Source organism: Streptopelia decaocto, assembly GCF_964273445.1.
Source record: "Streptopelia decaocto genome assembly, chromosome: 20".
Taxonomy (NCBI): domain Eukaryota; kingdom Metazoa; phylum Chordata; class Aves; order Columbiformes; family Columbidae; genus Streptopelia; species Streptopelia decaocto.
The window spans coordinates 5,584,862-5,596,111 of NC_138675.1; the positions used below are offsets into that span (position 1 = coordinate 5,584,862).

Consider the following 11,250-nt stretch of genomic DNA (forward strand, 5'->3'; position numbering starts at 1 on the left):
ACCTCCAAAGCTCCCACCGAGACAACTGGCAGGTGGTACACGAGGGATCCTACACCTCGCAAAGGCTGCAGGCAATCGGTGTATGTGATACCTGATACCCGCTGTTTATCGGAATAGCAACTAATCATTTATTTCCCTCTATCTTCTTTTGACAGTTGTCTTTTTCTGAACTGATCTCTGCGTGTTTTCATCCTCGCTCGAGCAGTGCGGTTGCGCACAGGTGCTGCCAGATGATGGAACATTCACAGTCAGATCACAGGCAATAGTTGTACACGCCACATCTAAATCTCTCGAGTCAGCAGTGACCTTTCAGAGACAACTTGTCTATCTGGCTTTAAGATCTTTGGGGTTTTTTAAAGCTGACCTTACGTGTCCCTGATGTCAGGTAGTGACATTTCATCCAGCAAACCCTTTCTTGCTCAGTCCTGCAGGTGATGTCCGTCAATGCCACCCAGTTCCATGCTGCCGCCCAATTCCGTGTGGTTTCCAGCTCTCTCTGCACTTATTGGTAGAAAAAAATGCCTATTTCAGTCATCAATAAGCAACAGTTCCCACTCCTATAACCCATAGAAGAAGGGACTCTCTTCCAGTTACATCTTCCCATACCCACAAATAAGCTCAGGGCAGATTAATGCTGAAACACAAGTGCACAGAGTGATGGAACAGAAGAAAAGAGGTTACAGATCTAAACCCTTTTCCCTCCTCTGTGCTACCATGGCCTGCACACAGAACACTGCAAGGGTAACGTAAAATACAATTACTGTGCAGATGGAGAAACAGACATTGTCACCTTATTTAATGACTTTGTGCTCATTAGTAAGATCTGAAGTGCTCAATTATATGTGGAGTGCTCAAGAATCAGATTGGAAGGAAGAACCAGTGAATTCTTCCACCCATTGAAGAGCACCAATGTAGCAACTTGTACCTCTGCCTTTAGGGCTCACATTCCTGAGAGTATTTACAAAACTGGCTGTGAATTCTACTTTTTCCCACCTTAAGGCCACCCAGCCGGGAGCTGAGCATTATACACATCACCAGGAGCTGAGCATTATACGCATCACCAGGAGCCTCATCTTTCCTTTTGCTTGGGGCCACTGGAGCCACCAGTTTGCTGAACTGTCCAAATCACGAACCTTTTGGAAAGAACAAAGAGAAAAAAAGAAAACAACAACAAATGAGCATAACTACTGCTCAAACACGTAATTAGCTCCTGCAAGTCCAGTGGCTTTACTGACATCCCTTGGACTTAACGTCAATGTCACCCAGGAGATTATTCGGTTTCCTGACATTGAGATTTTGCTGATTACCCACAATGGGTGACCAAAGAAACCATACGGTTCCATTGCAAGTAAGAGGTGGTTCACATGAAATCTACGTCATTTCTGAATGACTAATGTTAGTTTGGTCGATGTATAAATTGCCATGTAAGCTCCACCTCGTAAGTCATTCTCATCCCACTGTATAAAAACTCCATTGCTAGCTACAGGATCCCCGTTCTGTTGTACGGATCTCGTCTGTGCTCTTGGGAAACAACTGTCAGTCGGTCTTTGAGTAAAGAGCCCTGTACTATGTCGTGACAGCTATAAAAGGTGCTACCCACACAAGGTCATTTGCCGCACCAGGGAACCTGTGGTAGAACAGCAGCTCTGATGGGCTGCAGAAAGCACAGAGGAACACTCTAAAAAATAAGTTAAATAGATACAGATATCGATATCGATATAGATACAAAGGACAAATAATTTATCTGCAGCCTGAAACTAGAAGATGAAATCGTTGTGTTCCTTTGAGCTCTGCTGAGCTTTAGGCCAGGCTTGGGTTTCTGCAGAGGGCAGGACTGGCTGCCCCATGGTTTCCAGATCTTGGGGTGCTTGTGAAGCCCGTCTCGACCGCCCTCTGTTGTCACCCAGGCAGAATTACCACCCTGCACACCCCGCCTGGTACGGCTCGGGGCACGGGAGTAGCAAACGTGACTCGTAGTGCCACACGTGGGTTCCTGAAACAAGTTCAATTCTCACCCCAAAACAATCCGGGTTTTGCAAAGACGCCTGGATGCTTCTTTTGAGCAAGAACCCTGCAGCACATCGGAGCCCTGGAGCCCACGGAACGAGTCTCCCTGCCACCTTGGGGACGGTTGCACATCTCGGCCACCTCAAGTGGTGACTCCTTGCGGACAATCCCAACGGAGCGGAGACCGGGGAGCAACAAACTGACATTTCAGAGGGAAACCAAACCAGACAGAGGTAAAATCCCCGAGTCCCTGACGCTACCGAGCCGTGTGTTTCCTTCCCCGCGCCGCGGAAGAGCAGGTGTGACCTTTCTTCATGGCAAACCTGAGTCACCGCGATGCTCTTCAAAGTCACAGGAGCATGTGAAGAGAAGACGCAGGAGATAAAGGATCTGCGCAGCCACGCAGAAACTTGTCATGTACTGGTAGGGGAAAACCAACAAAAGAAAAAGACAAGGGAGGAAGTGAACATAAAAAGCATAAACTTATGGACCTGCGGCGTGGTTTTTTTATAGATTATAACAACTACAGAAACGTGTTATCTGCCAAATCTACAGTCTGAAAGGAGCATTCAAGAGCTACAAGATCGGAAAGGAGTGTTCAAGAACTGCAAAACCCAACTCATTTATATACGTTTTTTCCAACGTGGCTCTCAAATATCATCTTTCCTTGTCCTAATTCTTCTCCAAAATCGAATGCAGCAATGCAATTAGCAAAACAAGCCTCCATTTAAAACCAATAGCCCTGTTAACACTCCGGGCAGCCAAATGTGACGGCCTCATACGCGGGGGAAAAATATCATGGATAGGAAGCCCGAAGACAAGAAGGGTTGAGGTTTTGTTTGGGTTTCCACCTGTTTTTTGTGGCTTAAGTGGCTCCATGGCAACCAAGATGTATTTAATGTCCAAATCATATAGGTTTCCCAAGTAGTCTAAATGCCAATGCAGTTCACACTAACACCAGAGTTAGCACCGGTTTGCAGAACAAAAAGTCTGACACCTCAGATATATTACACTGGAAAAAGTTTCCAGCACAGCCCTATCTTTGTCAGCTTAGACGAAGCTGCACAACATCAACTCTTTCTCAAGGGCCTGAAAAAGGGGAAATTTGAATGGTTCAAAAGCAGGAACTTGCTCTGTGACAGCGGCCCCGCACCTTTGAGAAGGGGAAGTTTCACTTCTGGCCGTAGGAACACAAGCGTGGGCAGAAGGCAGCGCCAATTTGTTCAAGATTCTCTGCCTATTTTTAACTACTTTTTGCCATTTTACGGAGGACTGGAACAAAAAGATCCAAGCAGGTTTTACACAGAAGACCGACAAGACTGAACATGGCAACAAAAAAACCCCCCTGTTATTCCTTTGTGTACATTAATATATTTAAACTGGCAATCTACCAACACCCAAATCCTCAAAAAAATCAAAGCATAAGTGCCTCCAAATCCTATCAAATGTTATTGCGGTTTAACTCCTCTGATGGGATTATACATCACGCAGAGAGTGGATGCAGTTCCACAGCAACACAGATAAGTGTTAGCAGATGAACAGCAATTATAGCCTGCAAGTCTCGCTGGGAAAGACCTTTGGCCACAGGATGCTGAATTATCTGTCTTGGGTTCTCCAGGTGCTGAGGAGCAAATGCAACTTGTCCTGAGCTACCCTACCTGTGCTTGCAGGGCCAGCGTCGGTCCCTCCCGCAGGCACGGGGAACCATCCATGCCCTGGTTTGCGGGGAATCTCCTATTCGGGAGGCTGGAGGAAGGCACAAAACCACAGAGCACTCGGGCATCTTCCTGCGCAGCTGCCAGAGGGCAGAAAATAAGTCAGATTCGTAGAAACAGGTGATGAGGCCACATCTGGCAAGCCAACAGCTTATCTGCGTTCTCATCCTCCAGCCCACGACCTCCAAGAGCTCGTTAGTTATCGGCACCTCGCGCAGCTACGTGGAAACACGGCACTTTGCTTTATTGGCTCCGAGGTGACGAGCTCGATAAGCGTCGTTTCTGAGAATGCGTTGGGTGCTCCCTGGAATGGGTTTCTGAGACCGATCCGCTGCGCTTTGCCATCCAGTTCACCGCCAGACGACACCGTTTAGACCACAGCACATCTGTGTTCACATTCATGACAGCGTTTCCAAAGGGGCTGAGCCTCATCACCTTCAACATCCCAGAAACTCAGGTGGGAACGGCTGCCGGGGCAGATTTACAGACAAAACACCACGCGCGGTTTCCTCCGGTCGCACGGGAAGCCAGGGCGAGGCAGAACCCAAACCCGGCCAACACACAGCACCGGCCATTTGGTGGCCCTGCTTGCCGTGAGAACCACGCACACCGGGCGAGCTCTGTGCCCGCTTGGACCCTCCGGTCACACACGTCATACAGGTGCCTCCACCACCGTTTATTTCAATAAGTCACTATGACATCTCGTATATAATACAAACGTTTATATACATTGTATATGCGCTTCAAAATAGGAAATCATCGCTAAGTACACCATATGTATAACATATAAGAAAACATATGTTTAAAAACATGTTTCTAGACACCAGTTGTGCTCTTGAATACATTCCCTGTTGCACATTGGCGCTGTGTACATAAAATACCCATTTCTAATTAGTTATTTACTGAAGAAAAACACTTCTAGAACTTTCAAGTTTACCTCTTCTTGAACTTTTACACTGAGGTATTTAAATTACATCAAAAGCTATGCACAGTTACACTCCAGGTTTCTCTCAGACCCATTAGATTTTAAACTTGCTATCTAAAACTTGAACGCTTTCCAAAACTACAGACCCATTAACTCATGGAAAAAAATGTTAGAGAAGTCAAATTCATTTCATACAGCGCACAGGCAACCAACTCGGGTATTTTAACTGCACAGAGTCCAAATCAAGAACCCTTCTCCAGTCAGTGCAGGCTCCAGCATGCACAAGGTGATCACGGAGATGAATTGTCAGAGCATATTTGAGGCATCTATCCACGATCTTTGCTCAAACACAACCCCTGAAGGCCCAGACAGTCAGCACTGGGTTAAGAATTCAGCTCTTGCTGTTAGCAGAGAACATCTAAGGAGATACTTTTCTAAACCATCACAAAATCATCACTTCTCAGCAGGAAAAAACCCCTAAGTGTTCATGTAGATGCTCTTAAACCCCAGACATAAACAGACTTCCCCCAAATCCAGACACCGTCTGGAACCGAACGTGCCTGTGGGTTTCTCCCTACACTCACAGCAAGGAATCGAGTCTCACCGAAGCGGTTTAAGCTGAGCAGCTTTACTGCAGAGATGTTCCAGCTCGACTTGCCGATGACAGCCATGCCGCTATTTTGGCACAACGGGACGTCCAGCATGAGGACGCGCACGGCGTGTCGGCTGCGCCGGGCTCGTGGGTGAAACGTCAGTCGGACATGGCAACCTCGGAAGTTTACAGCGCAGACAAGTGGTTCCCTACCCCCGTTTTGAACTGCAGTTTCCACTAATAACATTCTAATCAGAAATTACCATTCCCTTTGCCTTCTGGCTACCCACATATTCTGTTTTCCACACACGTGAAGATCTCCATGGAGAACCCCAAACACTTGGAGATCTGGAGCCACCTGGTGATCATGACTGATTCCATTCATTGGCCTGACAATGGGGACACTGCTGAATATCTTGTTTTTTTCTCAATGTCTGAAGAAACGCAGAAAAGAGAGAAGTGGCGTTGAGTCACCATCTCTAACAGTCACTTAATGGCCAGCACCAGAATTCAGGTGCAATTCCGGTGCATGGCCAGCACAAGAGTTAGCGGCGATGACAACTGTCTCGGGGGGTACAGCTGACACACACCACTCAGCGTGACCAAGAACAAATAACCTGTATAAATAGAAGCGCAAAGGAAGCTGGCTGGGTCCATCAGGAGAGAGGAAAGTTCATCTGGGAACCAGACTGAAACGCTGGAGATTCCTGCACTGAAAAGAGACAAATTCCTATGACTACATACAGAATTGGCTAGAAATGCACAGAGGACAACGTCCTCTCAGTCCTGGCAACACAGGGTCACCCTAAGAGAAATAATCACACGATTCCACCAAGAACAGCTGCTCCCATGGGTCCTCATGCCAAAGGGGCCGCTCAACAAGACCCATGGGAACTGAAGTGCAGTTAAACAGTTACAGATACCCACGTCTTTATAGCCACAGAATGTTCTGTCTCATTACTTGTGACAATCAACCGGCTCAGAAACGCAGGGAACAGCAACATAATGCAGAGTCAGTTTTTGATGAGACTAGAATTGGAGTCGACGTGTTCCTCCTGGATAGGAATTCGAAAGCTCCTTTCTGAAAGACAGATAATAAAACAAATACTGTACAGAGTAGAAGGGGCAGGAAAAGGGAACGTTTCTAGTTTCATGGATGACACCCATGAGTGACATTGGGTCAGTGCTTGTCTTCCTAGTCAGTGTCAGGAAACACCAAGTATAGGGAATAGTGAAAATAGACTTTACCATTGCTGTGTGAATGGAATATGAGGCAGCTGTGGGCTGACTCAAGAACCCTGTGTTTGCAGGAGACACTTCAAGACAATTCACAATATACTCTTTAAAATATGATTCTGAATCTTCTTTGCACAGAGTCAAAATCCCTGCACAAAATCATTATATCATTTTTGCAGGGATTAAGGTGGTAAAAAGCTAGAAGGAGTTAAAAATGGAAGAAAGAGAGAGAGACTCCTTCTGCATGGCATGTTCTGTAGGAACACAAACTTGGGACACCACAACCTCCGGTGCATCAGGACTAACTAGAGGATAAACCACTGGTATGAACTGCAAATGGCACTGTGCTGCTTCACCAGGTAGACTGAATTATGGCTGAAACAATTATCAAAGTTCAGATAGGGGGCGCTGGTTATTCTCTTTCCAATACGTTTCCCCCCACAAACAGAAACTCACCCTGATGGTTGTTTTTACAAGGCTTCCTCTTGGTCCCTTTTTTAGCTGCTTGGATAATCAACAGGAGGATGGACATTCCACTCACCATGAGCAATGTCAGACAAATAAGGATCAGTGATAAAGACCCTGGGGAAAAAAAAAAAAAAAAAGAAAAAATAAGAATATGCAAGAAAAGATTCATGGTTCCGGCTGGAGTTTTATGGCTTTTCAGCTTCAAAAGCAGGAACCTAGAATTCACTAAGTCACATGAGCCACAAAGCCTAGAAGTCCCAGCTGCCAAGCAGACTAATGAGAAATCCGGAATCCTGCACGTCTCACTGAAAGACTGTGCAAAATACAGAGAAACAGTGTGATTGCATTTCAAATGATACCCGTTTTATGTGAAAATTCCTAAGCAGCTCTTAGTAAATAGAGAGACAAGAGTGGCTGTTCCCTCTCCTTACCCCAGTTAGTCGCTGCGGGGCTGTTGGTGTCCGAGCAAAGGAAAGGAACCACGCTGGGTCCGGACAGGGAGAACTTCACAGTAGACGTGTTAATGCTGCGGGCAGTGGTGGAGAGGTTGGAAGCAGGAGCTGCACTCGGGGAGGTCGCTGCCTGCGGGACGTGGTTGCTGCAAACAGCATCAGCTGTTTTTGTCCCCGGTCGAAGAGTAGTTTTCCCAAGAACGCTGCAGCTAGAAATGTAAAATAAATGAGTGTGGTGGTTCAAACAGTCGCAGTAACGACTTTATAAGTGATCTCACTGAAACAAGTGAGTGAACATTACAACCCTTGTTTTAACAATATAAACTTGGGTTTCACCTTTCCTGGGTTCTACAGGTATGTGAAGAACAAGTAAGCTAATCAAAGTTATCACTGGAAAAAAACAACCAACTGTTTTTCTTAGCATCTGTACATGTAAGAGCTTTGAGGCACAGCTGCATTTAACAAGAGAACCTTTTGCTACAGAAACAAAACATCCCGGCCTTCAAAAAACAAAAAGGCTGAGAATACTGCTGTTGGCAGAGCTGAAGAGAAAGGGCAGCAGGCAGAAGGATGCTTCAAATCGGGCGGATTGCTCAAGTAAAGCCAAAATGCGGCTCTGAACATGTCAGGATCAGCGATACATACTTGGTCCAAGGCTGGCAGTTCTCATTTCTCCCTATGGAATAAGACCCTTCTGGACATGGTGTGCATACTGGAAAAAAAGAAAAAGAGGCAGAATTTGAGTTCAGTTAGCAAAATAATTGAACAACAGCTACACAGTGATTATACTAATTATCATAGTAGTGGTCTAGTCTATAGAACAGACCCAACAAAACCCCCATAGGCTCTGAAAACCACAGTCATTGGGTCAGAAGTAACACAACACACTCAGTGGGTCATTGTAGTCTGCAGCCAGCAAGGTTTCCCCTTTTCTCTGCTGGCTGATTATGGGTATTAACGAGGAGAGCATTAAGATTTTGGACATCTCAGGAATCGCAGAGCAACAGTTTGCACAACTACCCTGCTATAACACTTGTGTGGAGATATCAAGGAGACAAATGACAACAGCTTTTACACCAGAAATAACAACCACCTCATTTGAAGTGGAGGGAAGAGTCTGGAGAGTCCGACACATCACTAACTCACCGCTTCCCAGTTTATGTCCAGCAACAGGCATGTAACCCGCACGACACATGCAAAGCCTGTCAGAAGTCTTCTCGCACTTCTTCAGCTCCACGCTCCCCTTCCCTAGAGCAACAACAGAACAAAGGGCAAGTGAGGGACGAGAAGTAAGAAAGAAACAGAATTACTCGGTGCCCGTCTGTAGAAACAATGGTTTATTAACAATTCCAGCAGCAGCAGCCTGGAGGTATCAGCTACCAAAATGCCAACCCAATCTTTGGACATGGCCACAGCTTTTACGACATCAGCCTTTGAGGAAGACGTAAGGGTAAGAAAGCCCACGCAGATTGATTGCCCCCCAAATTCATATCGAGAAACGAGCGCCCTGCAGCTGACTCACAGGTCTGGCAGATGGTGCAGCTGTTGCAGAAGCTGTGGTGGTGCTCGCTGCTGAAGAACTGGTCCTGGCAGGGCACGCAGACCGTGTCTGCTGTGGCCGTGCAGCGGTCTTTCATCCTTTCACCTGAAACAGAGACCGTGTGAGAAGGAGGAGCTGATCACTATCAGAAGGAAACCCTCTTCGTTTTCGTGCATTAGAATGAAAGCATGTCCGGAAAGTGATGGTTCCACTGACAACTCCGGCTGAAAACACTGAGACGTGCCAGAATCCCTACGAGTTCTGACCCACAGCATCACTGGAGATCAAGCAGTGAAAATGGGTTAGCAGGGCTGCGAGCTGCGGTGATGCCCCAAATGATTCTCCCAGCAGACCCCAAATATCACCCCCCCAGACCACCTTTTCATATGGTTTAGACATTGTTTGCAGCCAGTGTCACAGATAAAGAAAAGAAAAGAAAACAAGTTTTAGCATAGCAGTAGGTCTGATCTCCAGTGCAATATCGTGGCTTTATGACAAATCCTGCCTGCCCTTATGAGACAAATCATGCAAGTTAACCCAAAGTTACCCCAAACAGGTACAAATATGCTGCTGCTCAGGTTTGCAGAAAATTCACTAGTGATGCAGTCAAGGATAAATGTTCGTAGTATCTTCCTGTTGGCATTCTGGAAGCCCACTAGGCATGAAATAACCCGGTTGTATTGATATATATCCATATGGGCACCCAACATCAAAGAGGTTTCCAGCTCCATTTCCTAAACCGTGAGACACCAGCTTCTCTCCATACAGCACAGGAACCATCGACAGCTTTAATGACTACGGCTTTCACACATTGAGCTTAAATACATCCCTACGCTCACAGACTGCTGCTTTCATTTGGGTTCTCCATTTTCCCATTCTGTAGGTGAGCAATGAGTACTAAAACCACAATTAGTACTAAAAATAATCCCTTCTGTTAAGAGGATTGTCCCTTCAAGAGCAATATTACCTGCAAATTGTGGTTACTCTTCACCACTATGATGAAATCCCAGATATTAAAGCATTTGAGGTTTGATATTATTCTGCATTTGTGCTTCTCAACACCGCAAAGCTTTCAGAGATATTCAGATTGTGGAATAAAACCCCCCTGTGCGTGCAAACCCCAGAATTCAGACTCAATCCATTTCTGCGATAAGAAGGGAGGAAACAAATACATTTTCTTCACGTTACACTTTGCTAATCTCTGTGAATCAATCTTTTCCCTTCAAAAACAACCAAGTCGTTAGTTTAAACCCTGTCAGAGAAGAAAGCTTAAAAACCCTATTTAGCGACAGAATTAATTACCTGAAGTTTTCCGTTGTTATGCAAGGTCTCTGAGCTGCTTTGTGTGATCGGCAAAGGGCACTAACAGAACGCGACTGTCTTTTCTCAGCTAATACGATGCAAACAGCCCAGCCGCAGTGAGGAAGATGAGCCACACAAAACAAGTTGAAGAACATGTAACCCTTTCAAAGAGGATTCCTAAATTTAGTATGTTATAGAAATAATCTTCTTCAGTCTAGACTGATAGGAAAGCCTCCTTATCAATTGCTTTTTTCTCCATTCTATATTTGAATGATATTTCCATCAAGCTGGTTTTACCACCTGTGGATTATTAACTGACAGATATTACAGCAAACAAGTACAACCAACACACAATGAAAATCACTTACCAGGGGCACAGTCGTTGCAGCATTTTTCACCGAAAGGATATTGATGTTCTTTGCATTCCAATCCTAAGCAATAAGTAATAACGACTGCCAGCAGCAAGAACAAAACTGTAGGAAAATGCAAGTAGAAACCTACAGCTACCATAATGCAGCCCTACTGTCCCAGCAGAATTCTGATGGTGGCGAACTCTTGGAGAAGCGTTTCTGCGCTGCCGGTGAGCAGAACAAATTCATATGTCAGTGCTGGGAAATTCCCAGCATGTGCTCCACGCCCCCATCCTTTTTCCCGCACCTCACAAACTTATTTTCTGCAGATCGCAACTCAAATCTTCTTAGGCAGGAAGACAGCAGGCTGCAAAGAATCCTGAGGTTTCTATCCTTAAAGCAGAGCGGCTCCAGTCGGGTCCATCCCTCCCTACGCAGCGTCAAAGCATGAGCCTTGAACGCCAGGAGAATGAGCTGAGCCTTGTTACTGTAAAGAGGAGGATTAAAGCAACACAGAGGTAACATCCAAAAGCCTTTACGATGAGAGTCACGGGTAAAAAGAAAGGCAGCCCACGTCAGTTTGCTCCTTAAAAGGTGAAGCACCGACAGATGGGTCAACTTGGCATTGCCCTGAAGAGCCAGCAAAAGCTCAAGAAGCATTTG

General features: G+C 45.8%; 1 protein-coding gene across 1 annotated transcript; it reads right to left on the reverse strand.

Moving 5' to 3' along the window:
- Positions 1-4,394: 4,394 nt before the first annotated feature.
- On the reverse strand, positions 4,395-10,883 carry TNFRSF4 (TNF receptor superfamily member 4). Its single transcript, XM_082069982.1, has 7 exons — positions 10,606-10,883; positions 8,918-9,040; positions 8,542-8,643; positions 8,041-8,107; positions 7,375-7,604; positions 6,932-7,057; positions 4,395-6,320 (listed from the first exon to the last, which is right to left on the reverse strand). The coding sequence occupies exons 1-7, from the start codon at positions 10,745-10,747 to the stop codon at positions 6,253-6,255; spliced, it is 858 nt and encodes a 285-aa protein (XP_081926108.1). The 5' UTR covers positions 10,748-10,883; the 3' UTR covers positions 4,395-6,252.
- Positions 10,884-11,250: the final 367 nt, after the last annotated feature.

Bases quoted from the DNA above. Each gene is read 5' to 3' on its own strand.
- TNFRSF4 (XM_082069982.1), bottom strand. From the start codon at position 10,747: ATGGTAGCTGTAGGTTTCTACTTGCATTTTCCTACAGTTTTGTTCTTG. The intron at 7,605-8,040 runs GTATGTATCGCT...TTACATTTCTAG, and splicing joins AACTGCCAGCCTTGGACCAA to CTGCAGCGTTCTTGGGAAAA. The intron at 7,058-7,374 runs GTAAGGAGAGGG...TTTTTTCCCCAG, and splicing joins CCCCGCAGCGACTAACTGGG to GGTCTTTATCACTGATCCTT.